The sequence below is a fragment of the Fundulus heteroclitus genome, unplaced genomic scaffold (assembly GCF_011125445.2).
Source record: "Fundulus heteroclitus isolate FHET01 unplaced genomic scaffold, MU-UCD_Fhet_4.1 scaffold_40, whole genome shotgun sequence".
Classification (NCBI taxonomy): domain Eukaryota; kingdom Metazoa; phylum Chordata; class Actinopteri; order Cyprinodontiformes; family Fundulidae; genus Fundulus; species Fundulus heteroclitus.
Genome location: NW_023396813.1, coordinates 2,486,262 through 2,507,957, shown reverse-complemented (window position 1 = coordinate 2,507,957; position 21,696 = coordinate 2,486,262). Strand labels below are relative to the sequence as shown.

Genomic DNA, 21,696 nt, shown 5'->3' with positions numbered 1-21,696 from the left:
TCTAAGCCCACCCACGCCCTGCCCCTTTGAGCATGCCGGCTCCCCCTGCTCAGCCAAACCAACATGCATCTGGACGAATCATGAATTTATGTTTTGCAGGATAACAGAAATTTTTTCACAGATTCGCTTGTGATCCCAAATGGTTTTCTATACAATGCATTTCACCATAGCAGTTCTCCAATATTGCATAGGCACTGGTACATCTCAAGGTTGGTGTTGTTTCTTATAGTTATTACTGCAATAAAGGTGTCATCGGTGCCCCCCCACCACCTGTCTCATACAGCTTTCCTCCTTTAGTTATGCACTTACAAAATACAGTAGTCATATTATAGAGTTTGTTTTGTGTTGCATATTATATCAGGAGTGGCACTCTGTGCTTAACATTTTCTGTAGCGGAAATATGAAATATTAACAGCCTGGACTCCATGTCAGAGTTTTAGCATTTATGACATTTAAACATTTACATTCCGTGACTTTGCACGTGGCCATTTGTCAAGTATAGCATTAAATGAAATAGACCGTGCCACACTGCTTTCAATAGAGATCACTGCTAACTGGGACAAACGATTGTTGCTCATATTTGAACAAAGGTATGTTTTGATGAGCTTCAGCTTGCAAAATGATCTCTCTGCAGATGCAACTGTCAGAGGCATGGTTAAAAATACTCTAAGAGCTACTGTCAAATTTGGAAATACCAAATCAAGGTTCTCTTGAATGAGGAAACTTAACTTTTCTAGAGCCTTGTAACTCTTCAGCAGACGGCTTGCTGGGTATATTTCTTGAATAATTTATATTGAAACTTCACAGCTGATCAGGACATATGTGGTCACTGATTCCTCCAGCTCAGCTTTTGTCATGTGCTCCATTTTAGTGATGAATTTCAATTTCTCAGACACAAGTTGAAAATTGGAAAATCTCTCAGACAGCTCTTGCTTGAAAATCATGCACCTGAAGTGCCTTGTGGGTTCCTTTTCATGATGACCAGTGCATGAATTGTCATCTGGGTACTTCTTTTGCTTCCTAAGACTCTGATATAGTGACTTTCTTCTTCTCATCTGTATCAATATATCGAAAGATGACTAAGGCCTGCTCTTACTTTGAAATATCAGGTGTGCAGTCCAGTTCCACTGCAAGATAGAGGCTTTGATCTGGGCAGATATTTTACCCAAAATACATTCTGATATTGAATCTAAAAATTCATTCTGAGTGCACCATGTCAGACATCCAGTGGTTTGTTTGGAGGGAGCCTTTCTAAGATGTTCTTCCATTGTGACATCATATCGTGCTATGAGCTCAAGGATTCCCAGAAAATGTTAATTTTTAGGATTTCCTAACTGAGAATTTTCCCCCCTTAGTGGCAAGTTTCTCTTTGCAAGGAAGATTATGCAGTCAATAACTTGAGTCAACACACTTCTCCAGGGTGTTTTTTCAGCTGCCATGGTTCTCTGCAGTTCACTATCAATAGTCTTACCTAGGCGTAAGCGAGATGCCATTTTTTTTTCCACATCAGATAGGCGTTTGTGAGAACTACTGGTTTCATGGTGCTTCAGTGTTTTTGAAATACATCGCCAGTTATTATACCCCACCACAAGGCATGTCAAGAACTTTAGCTTCACCAAAAAGCTTACATGCAAAACAATAGACTTTGTTAGTATTTTTGGAATACAGTAACCAATCTTGTTCAACTTTCTCTCCATTAGACAGTAAACGAAAACAGTGTGCTTTGCAAAAACACCTCTTACTCTTCTCTGATCTTGGATATGGGCCATCAGAAACTTTCTGTGGGCCATTTTCAACCATGTACTGCCTAAATGTGTCCCCTGTTTTGTGTGGTAAAGGCCATTCAGATGGATCTTCTGAATAGAGCCTTGTCTCAGCACTCTCCTCTGCAGCTCTCCCTCTTCATCATCTGGACCTCTGCTCCTCTCCATCTTCTTCGTAATCTGGTCCTCTCCTCTTCTCTCCCTTATCTGCACCTTTCTGTTCCACATTCTGCTTTGTGGTGATTGACTCACCATATCTGCCTGCACTAATTTTCCCAAAAAAGAACACAATGAAATATCGTCATCAGAAATTCAAACCATCATGGTATATACGTTTATGTTTATATACGTTTTTGTTTCCTGTAATTATTCCTACCTGATGTCATAACTTGTCCCTTCTATCACTGAGCTCATGTCTGTCTCCTTCATCCCTTGTCTGTGATGTTCTTCACTAAGTCATATGGTCAAAAAAGCATTATATATTAGTTGTAAAAATTACAGATTTTAATACTGTTTCAAAACATTATGTTTAAACATTATTGCTTGGGATGAAGTAGCTGTTCCCTCACTATTGGATCAACCTGTCGCTTTCCCCTGTCTGTCCTGATTCTTCTTATGTCATCATATCTTCTTTCTCTCCATCCTCATAGCTGAATTACATTAATTTTGTGTTGATAGGTATGGTTTGTAGGGTTAAAAAATAAAGCAGTCAAAACACAATAAAAATGAATCTTTAAATTTAAATGATCTCCTTGTTGAATAAAAGTTACTGACTGGACACTGCATCTGATCTGACTTATCAGATACTTCACAACACCAATGTAGTGATACTGAATAAAACATTTAAACTCAACCCTGCCAAAAAGGTTGGTACCATGGGTCACCAACCTTTTTGAGTTTAAGGGCTATAGTGACACTGGATTAATATGCCTGATACGCACATAAACTTGTAAAACTCATTTTTAATAAAAAAAAATCAATGATAACAAATGTACATATGAGTGAATAAATTGCAGCCTAGAGGTCTAAGTGTTGGACCATAGCTGGGCACTGCCGCCACGACAATTCTTGACATCACAGCGCCCCTAGTGATGGACGGTCCTCAAAGCGGGTCACATGTGCAAAATCTTATTTGGATTATGGGTTATGAAGGACATGTTAAAATCTGTTATTTACTCCTCCTACATTTTTTGTGCAATCCGTGCAAAACTCCATATATAACCGTGTAATGGACAAATAAAAAAAAGTTAATGTGGCGGATTTTTTTAATTTTGACTTTTTTGAAAAGTAATGCTAAAATAAGTGATTGTTAGCTAGCTAGCTCTAAATGTAATTGCTGATTATTCTGAAACCATAACAGATTTTAACATGTCCTTCTTAACCCATACTCCAAATAAGATTTTACACACGTGTCCCGCGTTTAAGGATCGCCCATCACTAGGGGGCACTGTGATGTCAAGAAATCTACTACGCAAGAATGGCTGATTGGATTTTTACAAAACCTTCTTCATCCCCTTCAAGTCATAGCCCTGAACTAAAGTATTAAATATGGTAATGATTGAAAGAAGTTAGCGGGGCCTATTTCCAAAAGTGTAAAAAAAAAAAAACTTGAAAAATTACCAAAAATCAAGTTTGAGGTGTAACGATCTTGGATTTTCAGGATGTATTCCTTGAATAAGATGTAACAATTCTCTCACTGCATGAATTGAGGTTTTTGAAAGTTGCACACTCTGTTTTGTTAAAAGTTTGTAAAATGGAGAAATCAATGTATTTTCCACAAATATTGTTCAATCCCCAAAGAAATGGCCACTATTTGTAAAGAATATGAAGACTAATCATAGATTTCAGTTTGGTAAAAATCCAGGCGATTTTGACCTTTTTACACAACATTGAAATTTACATGTGCAAGGCTATAAAGTTTTTTTTTTTTTCTCTGAAACACTGTTTTCAATAGCCATTCAAAAAATTAGGTGGTTAGAGAAAGCACTCTTTGAGATCCATGAATATTTTCAGAATTTTAGAGCAAACGTAGATTTTTTATGAATTTATGAATTTCATGATCTGTTCACAGCTCTGACCATCCAAAGCTGTGAACAGGGCGACCAGTTTGCCCATATTTAGGCACATCACAGGATGTGACGTCACATCCTGTGATGTTTCTAAGCGGATCAGAAACTTGAAGAGGGAGGATTTGCTATTAAACTTCTGGCCAGAGAGAAAACACATCGTCTGTAGCCAAAATTTCAAAGAAGAATGTCTTCAAGATGACATGAGAGCAAGACCTTTTGGTAGGTTTTTCTTTTATATAATGTAGAGTTTGCGGGGAGGGGGAGTGTTACGACACACTTGGAAAAACTGCTCACTGTTGCCAAACTCACTTATTTTATGCGACTTTGGTCTTCTTTTTCCTAAATTCGCTTGAAAATTTCATGAGTTGCGGGTTCAAGATTTTTGGGCTTGCTGCTGAAAGTGAAGTCGATTGTTTCGGCTCTAAAGGGTGCCATATAACTAAAAAGTGATGGTGAAATATCCCTCCGCCTCACAAAGCACTCTGCAGCTCATCCTGACAGGATCAGAGTGAATTAGTCATAAGGAGCAGCGCTGCCCGTATTTTCTGCAGTTTACGGTTGCAATAACTGACGATAACTGCTCACTGATAACATTGCACCGCACCGTGACGTCACAAACTGGGAGGTGGAAGAACCATAGACGTTATATACGTAGACGTCTCGTCGGGCGGGTTCTCCCTATGCTGCGGGTGCGTCAGAGCATCGGCCTACTAAGTCTCGTCTGATACTTTAAACAGTATCAGAGGACTTTAATCTCAGGATATACAGGATTTGTACTTTCTATTCGTAATATTTTTATTTTTGTAATATTACGAGTCTATTTTCGTATACCTTTGACTTAATTATCCTGACTTTATTCTTGTAAAGAATAAAATAATTAAAATAATCTAACCTGGCCCTATTACTCCAGGACTGAAATAGTTATCCCGAGAAGACGGCTCACCCGCAATTACTATCTAATGTAGAACAGATTACTGGATCAATGTGTGCTTCTGTACTTTTTTGTCTCTCTTGTTGTGTCTCTGCTCTGTCTTCTGTAACCCACAGTCGGTCAATGTAGATGACCGTTCACTCTGAGTCCGGTTCTGCTGGAGGTTTTACTTCCCGTTAATAGGGAGTTTTTCTTCCCACTGTCGCTTCATGCTTGCTCAGTATGAGGGATTGCTGCAAAGCCATGTACAATGCAGACGACTCTCCCTGTGGCTCTACGCTTCTCTAGGAGTGAATGCTGTTTGTCGGGACTTTGATGCAATCAACTGGTTTCCTTATATAGGAAATTTTTGACCAATCTGTATAATCTGACCCAATCTGTATAATATGATTGAAATTGACTTTGTAAAGTGCCTTGAGATGACATGTTTCATGAATTGGCGCTATATAAATACAATTTAATTTAATTTAATTATGCAAACTGTGAGTATTCTGGAAATGCCCCCCAACCCGCCCTTATTTGTCATAATATGACGTTTTCCCCATAATATTACCACTTTTGTCATTTTTTTTAACTTTATTCTCCTATGACTTTTTTTCTCATATTAGTAATTTTATCTCTTTAATCCTCCCCCAAAAAGTCTGTACCAGATCTTAAAAGGTTCACACGGTTTTATGAAATGAATCTATAATCTTTCTATCTATGTGTATATATTATACTTACCGTATTTTCCGCACTATAAGGCGCACCGGATTATAAGGCGCACCTTCAATGAATGGCCTATTTTAAAACTTTTTCCACATATAAGGCGCACTGCATTATAAGGCGCATAGAATAGACGCTACAGTAGAGGCTGGGGTTACGTTATGCATTCACTAGATGGAGCTGCGCTAAAGGGAATGTCAACAAAACAGTCAGATGTGTCAGTCAAACTTTATTTATAGTTTACAAACCAGCATTCTGACAAATCCGTTTACTCCCAACATGAATGAACAGCTGTTTTATGTGATGTGGTATTTCGTTTATCTTTTAACAACAGCAGCACAATATGTAGTGCAACATTTATATCACATAGTATAGGGGAACTTTTCCTGGATTCAATAAACACGTAAAGAACAGTCTGATACTGTTACAGTAAATCAAACGTTAGTGCTATCACAATATAGCAACACTCGAAATAGTGCAAAGCAATAACAATATATAACGTTGCTCAAACGTTAATGTCACACAACACAACACACAAAATAAACATGTAAAACTCACTTTATCAAGTTATTCCGCAAATCCCTTGAATTCTTCTTCTTCAGTGTCCGAATTAAACAGTTGGGCGAATACGGGATCCAACGTGCCCGGCTCCGTCCCGTCGGCGTCGTCACTAATCGAGTCAGTGTCGCTGTATGTATATGTATACACACACACATATATATATATATATATATATATATATATATATTTATTTATTTTATCCCTGGTTGTACTTCCTCTATTATTATAAATAAACACCAAAGGCTTTATATACAAACAAACTTAGTAAAAACAAAGCGTAAAATGGCCAAATAACTAAAAACGCAAGAAGGATGTGATAATCTTTCATAGAAATTTTGTATGCGACCAGAGTGAACTACTGACGTATAAATAAAAAAGGTAAAAAATAAAATGTGACAATGCACCATTACAGCCAATTAACAGGGTGCAAATCATTTCTCCCCCCCTTTGGTTGTGATGTCCCCCCTTCTGGTCATTCATGTTTTATCCCTGGGGAGGATACATTCCTCCCCCTTCTAATCTGAATAAGTAATATTATCAGACAAAAGTCGCTGTGAGGGACTTTCGTCATTTGGAAAATGAGCGCAAAATGTTCCGTGTAGACTTTTTATTCAAGATTTTAAACAGAAGCTGCGCTCAACCAATGAAATCTGGCAGAGCTAGGACATTAGCCAAACAGGAGAGTAGGGCGGGTCTTTGCAAAGCGGAAATCTACCAGTTTGAGGTTTATCAGTGTTCAATCATTTTAACTTTTGGAAGAATATCTCAAACTGACCACAGATGCATAAATGAAAGTAGCGGTGGTCAAAGGTTTTCTCTGGATTTATGCAAACCAGCAGGTCAGAAAGTTCAGTGGATAGAACAGCTGACAACACCTTCCCTCGGTAAGTGTGTCTGTCGCTGTTATGTTTTATTTAAAACTGAAAGAGTAACGCTCTAGCTCGGCTAATTTAGCATGACGTGCTTTTTTTTTAAGAAGAAGAAGGAGGGTCGGAATGTGAAACGATGTGCCGGTTTGACTGGGTCTGATTCGGAAAAAGTAAAAAATATCATACATTTTATTCCACCTGCGCTTTTCTGTAACAAAGAAGGTCGTGGAGGGGCTGTTGACCATCTCCAGCAGTCAATGAGCGAGAGGTGGGGACACAGAGTATATAGGATTGATTTATATTGAATGTGACAGTGGAGTTAATGTACAGATGTGAAGAAAATTATGTAATGATGCAAGCTGCTGTTTTTTTAATTAGCTGCAGTTTATGGAGGGTTTTGAAATTGTAAAGTGGAAAGGTGAGTGGACTGTGGACCAGTTTGGCAAAAGTGCGAAGGAAGAACTTGCTTGATGATGTTATGGATGTAGAAAGTGAAGGAGATTATGGAGAAAGCTGTCCATGATGGCGCCAAGGCTCTGAATCTGGAAGGTGGGGAGATACAGGAATTGTCAATGGAACTACCACATTTGGTTAAAGTGGACTTTGTACAATAAGCAAATGAGGTTACTAAGGTGGCATTATGTCCACAGCCCCGGGAATATAAGGGCTGACTAGAAAATGTTTTCAGTCAAATTGATTAGTTTTGTTTTAACCTCTGAATATTATGGATTTTTCAAAATTGATAATACATGTCTTGTGTCCTTCACATTTGTAAATTCATTTTGTTGTTTGTTTTTAAAGAGTATTATTACGTTTTCTGCACAAAGCGGTTAAAGTAAACTAATACCCACTCCCGAGTCCCGACAGTAGATGGCGCAAGATTAAAAACAATAGTCTAACCTACTGGATCTAGCTAGCTACCTGAAAGAGCACCTGCTAGCTAACCATTATTAATAAAACTTTTATTCATTAATAAAACTTTTGAAATGATCCCCCCCTCTGGGTTTTTTGCAAATCGCACACTGTATGTATGTATGTATGTATGTATGTATGTATGTATGTATAAGCCTGCCGCCTATATTGTTGTTATCCTGCAGAGTGTCAAGCGGGGGGGGGGGGGGAAAAATAGAACGAGACACTTGTGAAAGTAAAATCTGTCTCTGCTCTATTTGGCATTATGACATCAATTCTTATTGCCACATTGCTAGACAGGACACTGGGGAAAATAAATAAATAGAACGAGACAGATGTTAGATGTTAAGCAGGGGAAATAGAATAATAGAGCAAGGCAGATGTTAGACGGGTCTCCGTGTGCTTTGATACAAGTCATATTATTAATTCAGACGGTCAATTGTTAATTGGCCATCTTTTTTAAACTTACCAATGACGAGATGCAAGCAGTGCCCGAAACGCTGGAGCCTGGTTCACTCGTTCAGTTGCCCAGCCTTCACCATGTTCTTCTTTAATATCCCAGCTTGTTAGGGCATTCCGTAGTCCAGTGGCGACGTTTTCCTCAGTGTGGTCATCAGGAAAGTATGATGTCTGCAAACATTAAGCTTTAAGCTCCCCAGTGATAAAATAAACAGTGAGGCTTAGGTATAGGTCAACGGTGCAGCTTTACCACAAATCTGTCACGGCTGTAAAAAACAAATTGTCTTTCAGTTTGTTTGGGACTTTTTGCCTGCACTCATCAAACAGTTGCGGTATTACAGTTTGACTAAAATGTGTGTGAAATGGTACAGTGTGCCGCGTATTTAGTGTATTCATCATAGCCACAAACCCCGGATTGGTCACTGTGTTGAGCGGCATCATGTGTTTGGCTATGAATTTAGCACTTGACTGAGTAATATCCTTGTGCCTTTTTGAGCTGTGTTTAGGCCTGTTGTGATAATCAATAAATCAATTAATCGTATGATAAATTTTAATCACATGATTCATTAAAATAATCGGGATAATGTGCATAGGCATGCTTGCTTATTGCCCTTTGTGTTTTTGTCTCTGAGACAGGATGGCAAAAAGGTTTCAGTATGCTGCATCGGTGTCTCCTCACCCCTCCTTCTCGTTTCCTGAGTGTAGGAGGGGTTAAATCTTGCCAGGGTTTTTCACAGAAAATGGGGTAATCCTGATGGTAGTTTTCTGGTGGTTCGCAGGAGGTGCATGAGGAAGCGCGGAGCTTTGCGGGATGCCGCTTGAAGGAGGGATGCAGCCCTTAAACCGGGTACCGTGGTGTGGGTCAAGCTAATAACAGCTAGTGCTTTAGGTTAGTTGCCTGGGAGGTTTTATTCTAGACAGGAAATTTACGGACTGTTTCACATTTTTCTCAAACATTGAGGCATTTAAAATAAACAACCGACACTGAACCTGGCGAGGGGGGATGGTAAAACCTGCCGGACAGGCTTGTAATATGGTGGGGGAGGCTAGCTGTATCCATTAGGAGTCGTTTTCTCAAACATTTCCATCAACTAGTGTCTTGCCACTAGTTGGATGGGATATTGGCCATGCAAGTGTCATACAGCACTTTGTGATATTTTAAATGTTGAAACAAGTCTGTTGTGCTGTGACGTGAAGTAGGAATTTTAGCAAGGCAAGTTTGTCAAAATGCCTGATGCTGTCATTTTTACAGAACCCAAAATAATCCCATACAGCTTTTCTCTGGAACCAAGATATCTGCAGAGGTGTCACTTTCACTGACAGATTCTGAGGAGCCTGACGCCATTGCTTGTTACTTCAAGGTGCTGATTCTAAGTGCTGTGTTCGGTAGGGCCAAACACGTTGCTTATGTCACATGATCATGTGAGGCACTCATGGAAAATTGCATGACGTCGCAATTACAAAATCACATTGGGTAACATTGCAATTTAACTGCAAATGCAATTAATCATTCGGCTCTAGTATACGTCTATCAGTGGTGGTTCTTGAAGTACTGACTCTACCTGCAGTCCACTGTTTGTGAATCTCCCCCAAAGTTTTGAATGGGATTTGTTTGACAATACTCTCCAGGGTGCGGTTAGCCGCACCCTGGATAGTATTGTCCAGGGTGCTTTTCCACATCTGCTTTTCCACATCTTTTCCTTCCCTTTGCCTGTCTATTAATGTGCTTGGACACAGAGCTCTGTGAACACCTTGTGCAAGGTGTCCTTGGTCAACTTTTGGACAACTGTCAAGTCAGTAGTCTTCCCAATGATCGTGTAGTCTACACAAGTATATTTATGTAAAGGCCTTTGTTGGTTTTTTGAGTTAATTAGCGGATTAGAGTATGGAACCAGGTGTTTTCAAGTATTGGACCTTTCCACAATATTAAATTTTTTGAGATACAGAATTTGGGTTTTTCATTAGTTGTCAGTTGTAATTATCAAAATTAAAATAAACTCTTGAAATATATTAGTCTGTATGTAAAAAAATATATATATTATAGAAGTTTCACTTTTTAAATGGAACTACTGAAAAAAAAAAAACTTTTTCATAATATTCTAATTATATGACCAGCACTTGTATGATTATTACATGAATCTACAGATGATTAAATATTTAAGGAAATAAAATTTTATAAACATTTCTTTTGTATCATGTTTTACTAATACTCTGTACACAGCTCATGCACATATGAAAATGCTTAGCTTGTTACAGATTGGTGATACAAGCATAATTTTCTTGATCAAATGAATGTAGCGAGTGTTTCGACTCCCATTTTTTTCACCCTCAATCAGACAAGATGTTATATATTTGAGTATGACGTACATGAGCAATGGGCAGTTTCAAGCAGTTCTCAAGCTTCTTCTCATACACAAGACATGAGTTTTTTTCATCTGATTCTTCAGACCTGATGGGTATTATTTGAATAAATATTGAAAGAGGAGCCTAGCTTAACTTGTGCATCATCACAGAAATATTCTAAATTCAATTCAATTTTATTTATATAGCGCCAATTCATGAAACATGTCATCTCAAGGCACTTTCCAAAATCATATTCAATCAGATTATACAGATTGGGTCAAATTATACAGATTGGTAAAAAAAAAGATTCTTATCTAAGGAAACCCAGTAGATTGCATCAAGTCTTGACAAGCAGCATTTACTCCTTCTGAAGAAGCGTAGAGCCACAGGGACAGTCATCTGGATTGTACATGGCTTTGCAGCAATCCCTCATACTGAGCAAGCATGAAGCGACAGTGGAAAGAAAAACTCCCCTTTAACGGGAAGGAAATACCTCCAGCAGAACCAGGCTCAGTATGAATGGTCATCTGCCTCGACCGACTGGGGGTTACAGAAGACAGAGCAGAGACACAACAAGACAGACAAAAAAGCACAGAAGCACACATTGATCCAGTAATCTGTTCTACATTAGATGGACAGATCACATGCTATTGCATGTGATCTGTCTTCCCTGGATGATGTCACAGCCAACAGAACTCAGTCTAAATACAGTCTTAATTAAGCGGAAGTGATTCTATTAGAAAATATTTTGTTTTTGTAATGATTCTTTTTTCAATGGAAGCCTATAGACTACCTGGGTTTAAAAAAATCTATAGGTTTTTATTTCTCTACCTATCTTTAGAAAGAAGATGCAGTTAAAACTATAGGGTCAAATGTTTTTTTTGTTTTTTGTGCTTTTTATAGCACAATTTAATCGCAGCAATAACATACAGTAGTAATGATTTTGTTTCTCCTAGGCGGCATGTATACTACTTATGGCACCAGTGGACGCAGGATCAGCATCCCTGCGGTGATGGCAGAGAGAGCGAGTTAAATCTTCTTGGTACCAATGACCCAGGGGACACCCGGCCAACATGTGCCATCCACGAAGGGAATGTGGACAGACAAAGGCATGTTAGTGTACCAATGGAGGTGGATGGCGTGTCCTTGCCTGACTGTGACAGCAAGCGTCTCAGGAGAGGAATCCTTCTGCCTAACCATCTGACTTTACAAAATGAACACATCTTTGTCAACAGTATACTAGACAGTTGCTGTAACCCTGAGCAGAAGAACTTTGCTCTGGCATATAAAAAGTGGTTAGATACTGTCATTAGTGCACAGTCTTAAGATGTATAGCATCAAGGCCCATACATTCAACACTTAAGTGGCCTTTAGATGCATATTTATGAATAGCTTACTTAGCTGTAGGTCTAATTTAATTAAATGTATATTGTGTTAAGTTGATTTCAGAACTAGTCATCATTTTATCTAACTACCATCAGAAGGCAGGGTGCAGGATGAGTTATTGATGCAGTTCCTCAGAAGACCTGTTTGAGTATGATCTGAGCCAGTCAAATCTGTCTACACAGCCTGTTTGTGTTCCATGTGTCTGGCAGTAAATTGTGTTCTTTTTTATATTTTTCAATTTAAGTCAGAAGAGTAACTGAAAGAAAAAGAATCAGTCTTACCAAGAGTTGTTGGATTTGACAGTGAGAAATACTAAAATAGCAGTTACAAGCAAGTAAAATAAGGATATAACACATTGTTCATCAATCTCATTTTCTCAGTTTTAATGGTTTTCATGTTAAACAGATTACTGGAACAAGTATCCTCTGGAATTAATTTTATTCTGTAGTGATATCTTTCTGTTTTTCACACTGTATTTTAACCTATTCAGAGCTGATAGAGAAAATTGCTGACATGTTTTTACCTTGAAACCACAAAGCTCATGTCACGTAATGTTACAAATGTATGTAATATATATGCTTCAGTTTGTTTTTTATTAGTGGTAAACAAAACGGCAAAGTCAATTTACAATAAAAGTTTACCCTCTTGTACTTTTAGATCAGGTTTTGGGGATTTTTTGTGATTAGAAAAACATGAAGTAGCAGTGCATTAATGTAATGTGGAAAAAATTCTTGTTTAAAAAAAAAATAAGAACAATATGGACAACCCTGAGCATCTTCTTAATGAAACTGTCATACAACAGTGTTTTAGTTGAGAGGCTTCTTTAGATATGCTGTTAGACAAACAGCTAAAGGATATTCTTCCTGTCCACTGGCATCAGCATGTACAACAACTCTTTGAAAAAAAAAACAGTATAACAACGTTTAATTTTATATCAGAGGAAGCTTTGTTGTACTAAGGAAGGGGCTTACAGCAGTAGAAATCAGGCCCTGCACAAGGAGGCCCAGAGAAAGCTTGTCATGTAGATCAAGGCAGTTAAGATAACCCAGAAGGTAAAACACAGGGTCTCGGCTAACAATCGAGCTAATTTGGAATACTTTGAGAAACACAATAGCTTACAGGAGAACTTCCCCCTGAGCAGAATCCTCGTCTGGGAGATGATCTTAACAGGTTCTGCAGCAGGACTGAAAAGAAGCGGTTCACATGGCTCATTAACTTTTGTTGTCTTGCAAAGCTGTGCCTGTGCCCAGAAAAATAATGGAAAAACATTCCTGCACATATGGTACTGAAGAACAAGAGTTAACGGGTGCGTGGGTAACAGAACTTTAACAAAACATTGGAACATTCAAAAACATCCTTATGGTGTATCCACTAATGGCACTATTACCAGCTGTTACTACAAATGGGCTGCCCCAACAAAGAAATGGGAAGTCACAGAAATGAAATGGGCGGCCCCAGATAAAAAGGGAAACTTGTGCTCCAACAAGAAAATGGGCGGTCTCAATAACAAAATGCGTGTTTCCAATTAGTTAAGTTGGCAGTCCCCAAAAAATAAATGAGCAGTCCCAAATGGAAATGGATGCTTCCAACAAGGAAATCAGTAGTTCCAATAGGGTATTCCTTAAATTACGTGAAATTACTACATTTAGAACTGCGCGGCGTGCATGATTTGTGGTCATACACACAGAACGTTTACTTGTATGAGTCAAATAGTTAACAGATTTGTCCTGAATATCAGCTCTGAATTAAACCAGGGAGCCAGCTTCCTGTGAATAATCACCTTCTTTTTCAAGGGAGCTACATTGGCCGTTTCTCAATTCACGAGAACGCGAGTCCGTACTCGCGTTCTCGTCAAGTCTGTTCTCGGTAAGAACACAGAAAGATCTGACTTGACGAGAACGCGAGCACGCAGCACGTATTGTGCATTGGAACAGAAGTATACTTGTGATGTCATCACACCCACAGCGCTTGAGCATTCCTTTAACGTTCAAAACTATTTATACACTACACCATCATATCTTATTGAAAACGTTTTTTATTTAAATTAATTTCTAAAAAGTATAAAAAATATCTAAAATAATTACAGAACTGTAGGTATAAAACCAGCAATAGCGTGAAATTCTTTGTGGGGAGTTGTAATTGTTGTAGTTGCAGAGGCAATTGAATCTTCTTTAAAAATCAGCACTTTGTAGAAGCAAAATGAGCAATACGAGCAATATTGCTGTTGCTTCGGTCGTTGGTCAGCTTTACCAGTAGGCTGAAGAGGAGGTGGCGCAATTAAGGAGGCAAATCCGAGCAAGGAGAAGATTGATGCAGCAGAGGAGGCTCAGAAGGCAGGCTTTGCTCACCCATCTATCGCCAACTGGTAGGCATTTTAAGATTGACAGCCTTTTTCCTACTTTTATCTTTAAAAAAAACCATTGATGATGATATTAAAAACGTGATCAGGTTGAAATTGTGACTATTTTTCCTATATTAATAAAAATTAAGACCCAGTTTTAACATTAATAACAGTAGGGTTAAGCTACTTTATTGCACCTCCTGACCTTCACAACATTGATCATTAAGAAAGGAAAAAAAAAACATTTTTATGTCTTTCCACCTTTACAGTGATTAATCTATAAATTATGTGCAGTTAGTTCAGCCCATTTTTTCAGTGAAATGGTAAAAATACCAGCCATTTGTTACATTTACTATACATTTTACCTTTTCTTTCTTGAGAACTATAATAATCTGCATGTTAAACAGGTATAGTTGTATGCATAGAAAAGGTGACAAAAAACAATGATGGTAACATTTGGCATTTTTTATTTACAGGAAGAAACAGAAACAAAATATGTGAGGATAAACACTTCTGTGCCAATCCTCCAAATATTTTTTAATGAAGGGGACCTGAAACCAGCCTTCTAGCTTAACAGGGCCACCATCTTCCTCCTCCTTCAGCTGTTGCCCATCCATCCAGGTTCATAGATGGCCACAGGAGATAGAGGTGCTGGTGACCCTCTGCTGGCTGGCCTGCGGTGCATCCTATAGGAAACAGCTTGCCAGTAAGATCTCTTACCTTCTTGTCCTTAAATAGAGCCAGCAATGACACACAATTGATAGATGATATTAATTGGATAAAAGATTAAGACAAATCAGCATATTACCTAAATTACAAGTTAATTTTATATTTGGTACATGTCAAGTGGAGGCACGCTACAACAGGCACCACGCCAAAGTGAGAAAATTGTTGAGCGTGTCTTTGGAGGTCTGAAGACACAGTGGCGTTCCATCTTCTTAAGGGTGCTGGAGGTCCGCCTGACGTTTGCCCCAAAAGTAATCGCCGCCTGCTGCATCCTTCACAATATTAGTATAGCAGCAGGTGACCAGCTGGACGTGGAGGATGAGGAGGTGGATCCAGAGGAGGATGACCATCCGGCGGCTGAAGACAGGGAGCTGCTCCAGCTGGCTGCATGTTTAAGAGAACATGACTACACCTGACCTAATGTAGATCAGTTGGAGTCATGTTCACATGCTGCTTCATTTCTTTTTTTTTCACCACCTGGAAAAATACATAAAATAATGCGTAAATTAATTTCCATTCCAACTATTTTTAATTGTAAGTTTATAGACATTTGTATAAGATCTTAATGAGTTATTTCTTTGTTTTAAACCATGTTAGTAACTGTTAATAATTTGTTGAATATATTACACCATTCTGTTCCAAAGATAAAACATTTGTATAAAATAAATTTCTGTTTTTTCATATACTATTATTACTATTATTTTCTTTCCCTCTTTCTCCTCTCAATTATTCGTGTCCTGACTCAGAAGAAACTCACTTAGATAGGAAAAACATTTATAGAATGTATTTATTTATTTTATATGCTGCTGCCGTCCTAGGGAGACATTTACAATTTATTCCAGCAAGTATTGAGTTAATAAAGCAACACACATCAGTCAGATAAACACAAAACAAATAAATCATAACCAGCGGTATTATGCACACTACTATTTTTAAAATACGCACTAACTCTGTAAACAGGCCACATAGGGAAGCTTAAAAGTATAATGTTCTCGCCTCAAACGATCTTAAAACGTACTTTTGAAGAACAGCAGCAGCAGAAAAGGGAATTTTTAACTTACCGCTGTGAGCTCTGTTTGCGCTGTCTCGAATCAAGCTGCGGCCGCGGTGCATTCTGGGCAAGCGGTCAGTCTGAAGAACGCACAAGTCTGCTCTGATGCATGCTCGATAAAGAGGGCAGGCGAGAACAACATCCGGGGAATTCGGCGCGTTCTCGATTTGGCGTTCTCGGGTTTTGGAACAGTGCTCGGGCTGAGGCTGATGACGTGTCACGAGCACACGAGAACGCTCAAGAACGCATATTGAGAAACGGCCATTGTCTAATGCAGAATGCAATGACAAAGTCACACCGTTAACAAAGATATCTATTTGTGAATGGGAAGAAACAACATTGCTGCTGCTATCTGCATGGTATTTCTGCAATACTGACGATATTAAGAGGGGGACTGACTCTTTAAAGTTTGATGCAGCATTGTCCGACAAAGATCTACTATAATGCAACCCTCTTTTGAGGGTGGAGAACTCAGTTAGATTAAACTCAAATGTTATTAAAAATGAACAGATAGGACAGGGTTGTGAGGAACTACTGTTAATTATTCACAATCAAGGCCATATGTCAGCACAAGGTCTAAAGTATGGAGCCAAAAATGCGTCGGTTCATGCACATTTTGAGTAAAACCCATTGAATCTAGGATAGTTTTAAAGGCTATGCTAAGGGTATCACATTCTGTGTCAACATGAATGTTGAAATCCCCGACTATAATAACCTTGTCAGTGTTTATCACCAAATCAGATAAGAAGTCTGACAACTGATCCAAAAACTGAGAGTAAGGGCCCGGTGGACGATACAAAACAACAAACAGAAGAGGTTTTATTGCTTTGCAATTCGGATGAGGGAAACTGAGGGTTAAATGTTCAAAAGAACTGTAGTTATTAATTGGCCTGGGACTAATTAATAAATCAGACTGAAAGATGGTTGCCACCTCTCCTCCTCTTCCCACATATCTGGGAATGTGAAAATTTTAATAATTGGAGGGAGTTGACTCATTTATACTAACGTAGTCCTCTTGTAGCCAGGTTTCTGTGAGACAAAATAAATCAATCTGTTTATCAGAAATCAATTCATTAACTAACAAAGTCTTTGGAGCGAGAGACCTCATATTTAATAGATCACATTTAATTGTTTTATTTTTTGGTTCAAGGTGAGCCGTATTGATTCTTATTAGATTTTTATGATTTGTTCCTTTTAGAGCAGTTTTTGATCTGTTAAGTTTTGGTTGTGGGAAAGACACCGTCTCAATAGGGTAATGGGTGAGTAACAGTACAGTTAAACTACGGCTCTGCTTCCTGGTCTGGACCCAGGGTTGTTAGCATTTAGGAGAACTAGTAAATCTGGCCAGATTCCTAGAAAGAAGGGCTGCACCATCCAAAGTGGGATGGAAGCCGTCTCTCCGGATCAGACCAGGTTTTCCCCAGAAAGTTTAGCCAGTTATCAATGTAGCCCACGTTGTTTTCAGGACACCACCTAGACAACCAGCGGTTGAATGATGACATGCGGCTAAACATGTCATCACTGGTCAGATCAGGCAGGGGACCAGAGAAAATTACAGAGTCTGACATTGTTTTAGCAAACTTACACACCGAAGCAACACCAACTTTAGTGACCTCCGATCGGCGTGACCGGGTGTCATTACAGCCAGTGTGAATAACAATCTTACTGTATTTACGCTTATCCTTAGCCAGCAGTTTCAGGTAAGAATCTATGTCGCCCCTTCTGGCCCCTGGAAGGCATTTAACTATGGTCCCTGGTGTCCTTAATGCCATGTAGCTCCCAATAATTAGGGTCTGCTTCTGTGTGTTGCTGAGTGGGGAAAATTTGTTAAAAACGCAGACGAGTTGGTGGTGACCTGGGGCTGGAATCTAGAGCTATGCTTCCTAAGATCCGTCACCCAGCCGGCCTGGTTACCCGGCTGCTCCGGTGCTTCCGGAGGAGCACTACATAAAGTAACTATGTGGCTCTGTGCTACCAAAGGGGCGGCTATCAGCTGGTTTTTCCATAGCACAGAGCCTGGGTCTCCAATTCTGACATCCTCGCCTCCAAAGCTACAAAAACACCACATTTATTACAAGTACCATTATAACTAAAGGAGGCAGAGGAATAACTAAACATCTGACACAGAGAGCAGGAGATAAGGGGAGACTTAGAGACGGAGAAGCGGAGGAGAGAGTAAGGGGGGAAGCCATTGTGTTTTCTAATAACAAAGAGTGCATGAGCAGACCACATCATCTCCGTGTGCTCAGCTGACTTTTCAGACATTCATAAAAATACTAGCTTCCCTACCGTGACACACGATTTCCAGATGATTCTGCTTAGCAGTGTGATGAACCTCAACATCTGTAGTTGTTTCCTGCGTCTGTAAATCCTTATTAGACTTTCATTTGTCTTATCCATTTCCCAAAAGCCGACTGTCAAGTAAATTCACCAAAAGTTGCCGTCTTCGCCTGACTCTCCGCAAACAACGACGTTTCACCAAGCATAACTGCCTGAATATTACAGGCACCGCCATTTTGATTTGCTTGGTCCCGCCTTCAATCCCAGAGAGCAGTAGTACCGCAGATCGTCACTAGGAGGCAAGGAGGAGCCAAGGAACCAAGATAGAGTGATGTGTAAACGATCGTCAGAACCAAGCTCGGCTTGGTTAACTGAACCAAGCTCGGACCGAGCTCGGCATGTATCGGTTTAACAAGGGTAGTGTAAATGGGGCTAAAGTCTATTGTGACTGCGACTGATTAACTGCTCCAAGTGCATGACAACCTTTCTAGTTTGGGCCAGCTGGCGCCCACACAATGTGCACATTCTGTAAGAGAATGTAAGCCTTCACTATAGCACATTTGTTTCTCTAAATCTAATTTGTCACACTACTTAAAGTCACATACTCAAAATGAGCAAATGATGTCTAATACTCTAATAAAAACTGGTTGTTAAGATAAAATGTAGCCCCCCACCTCTCCCCTTAATGGTCATTAACAATGGGGGTGGCTAACTTGAGTTTGTCATGCTTTGTTTACTGAACCCAAACAGAACCACACACAGAGCTTAGTTTGTGAGTTTTATTGAAGGAGATGGATAGTGGAGGATGGAAACCAACAGTCTGTACCGGGCTTGAGCAGGAGGATAGTGATGGCAGGTACTGGCAAGGAGGACCTGCAGCAATGCAGAGTGAATACCAGCAGGACCAGTGGCACGGCAGAATTAAAACTTGCAGGGCCGGAGTAACAGCAGGATCAGCAGCACGGCAGAGTGAATACTTACAGGACTGGAGTAACAGCAGGACCAGCAGCAGGCAGGCCGAGATGAAGGGAACTCAGGCTTGACAAGGAAAAGGTGAAGTGAGCTGAAGAGAACAGAACGAACCGACAGGGAAGAGCTAACTGAGGGAGGTTTAAGTAGGAGTGCTGACAGGTGGAATGAGATTGGGCTTGATTAAGGCTTACAGGTGTAGGTGATTAGTGAGGTGGAGAGATCTGGTGGAAAAACTGGAACATCTGGGCTTCAGCACACCCCTTCACAACTGGCTGCTAGACTTCCTCACCTCCTGTCCTCTGAACATCTCTAAAATCATCACTCTCAGCCCCCTGCTGTTCACTCTGATGACACACGACTGCGTCCCCAGGTTCACTACCAATCACATCGTGAAGTTTGCAGACGACACAACGGTGGTGGGCCTGTTTAGAGACGACAGCGACCGGGACTACAGAGAGGAGGTGGAGCAGCTGGTGGGCCAGTGAGAAACAACAGCCTGATTTTTAACTTTGTGAGAAAATCAAGCAAATGCCCATGTCTGCATCAACTCCTACAAAGAAATGTGAAGTTTTAACTCAGGATGTGCTATCCCAGCTTGACGAAGCAATGAAAAAGGCCATATTTATTAATACAATCAAATGTTTTCCAACTGCAGCATAATAACTGTTCTTAATATCTAAAGCTATTTATCTACACACACACACACACATACATATATTATATATATATATATATATATATACATATATATATATATATATATATATATATATATATATAATGAATGTAATTCATTTAAAGTGATCTTTAAACCATTAATGCAATTACTCCTTTTCATGACAACTCATAATATATGATCCCTTTTTATTCTAAGTTCAACCAAGATATTCTCTTCTAATCCTTGTAGCTTGTAATATATATATATATATATATATATATATATATTAATTATATAATATATATTATATATATTATATAATATATATATATATATATATTATATAATATATATATATATATATTATATAATATATATATATATATACTCTTTGGTGGCACTAAAATTATCTCTAAGACCATTAACAGATACAGTAGTTATTCATCCATCCATCCATCCATACTGTATTATATTTGTTTCACCAGCAGGTGTCAGCCAACATAATTTTCTGAATTTTTTTTTTTGATATATTGGTACCTAATGCGAAATAAATTCCTTAAAAAAATCAACGGTTTGCTCTAAAATTCTGAAAATATTAAAGAATCTCCAAGGATGCCTTCTCTAAGCACTTGATTATTTTCATAGTCATTGATAAAATGGTTTTAGAGAAAAAAATATTGAACTTTATAGTCTTGTACATGTAAATTTGAATGTCTTGTAAACAATTTAAAATCGCCTGGATTTTTACCAAACTGAAGTCCACGTTTAGTCTGAATGTGCTTTACAAATAGTGGCCATTTTTATTGAGATTGAACAATATTTGTGGAAAATACATTGATTTCTGCATTTCAGCATCAGTACATGCAGTGTGAGAACTGTTACACCCTATTCAAGGAATACATCCTTAAAATCCGAGCTAGTTACACCACAAATTTGATTTTAGGTGATTTTTTATTTTTACTTTTTAGTTTTTTTCCCCACACTTTTGGAAATAGGCCCCGCCCACTTGTTTCAATCATTACCATATTTAATACTTTAGTTCAGGGCTATGACCGGAAGGGGATGAAGAAGGCTTTGTAAAAATCCAATCAGCCATTCTTGCGTAGTAGATTTCTTAACGTCACAGCACCCCCTAGTGATGGACGATCCTCAAACTCGGGTCATATGTGCAAAATCTTATTTGGACAATGGGTTATGAAGGACATGTTAAAATCTGTTATGGTTTTAGAATAATCAGCAATTACATTTAGAGCTAGCTAGCTAACAATCACTTATTTTAGCGTTACTTTTCGAAAAAGTCAAAATTTTAAAAATCTGCCACGTTAACTTTTTTTATTTGTCCATTACACCGTTATATATGGAGTTTTGCGCGGATTGCATAAAAAATGTAGGTGGAGTTTAACAAGAAAGGTTTAAAATGAAACGAAAGGTGTACCAATTCCCTTTATTTTGCAGAATCATCCAATAAACAAAGTGATGTGAAGTTTTTGAGTGTGGGACCAGTAGTTTGGTGGTTATAGGCCAAAACGCATTTTCCTTTGTCATAGTGCCACCTAGTTGTTGAGGGGTCTGAATTTCTGGGTTTGAGTAGCGGTGCACATTCTGTCCTTGGATACCTGATTCAATAGGTTTGTTACAAGTCCGCATGGGCTGCCCAACGCGTTTTAGCT

At 38.9% G+C, this 21,696-nt stretch overlaps 1 protein-coding gene across 3 annotated transcripts in view; it reads left to right on the top strand.

Annotated features, from left to right (window-relative positions):
• Positions 1 to 12,656, top strand: part of ptar1 (protein prenyltransferase alpha subunit repeat containing 1) — a 124,344-nt gene extending 111,688 nt beyond the window's left edge. Inside the window, exon 7 of one of the 3 annotated variants that reach the window (XM_012857676.3) lies at positions 11,569 to 12,656. In XM_012857676.3, the coding sequence (XP_012713130.1) occupies positions 11,569 to 11,938 (370 nt within the window). In that variant the 3' untranslated portion in view covers positions 11,939 to 12,656. The remainder of the gene's footprint in view (positions 1 to 11,568) is intronic. The other 2 variants (XM_021313616.2, XM_036131027.1) reach the window with 2 other exon arrangements.
• The last annotated feature ends 9,040 nt before the right edge of the window (positions 12,657 to 21,696 follow it).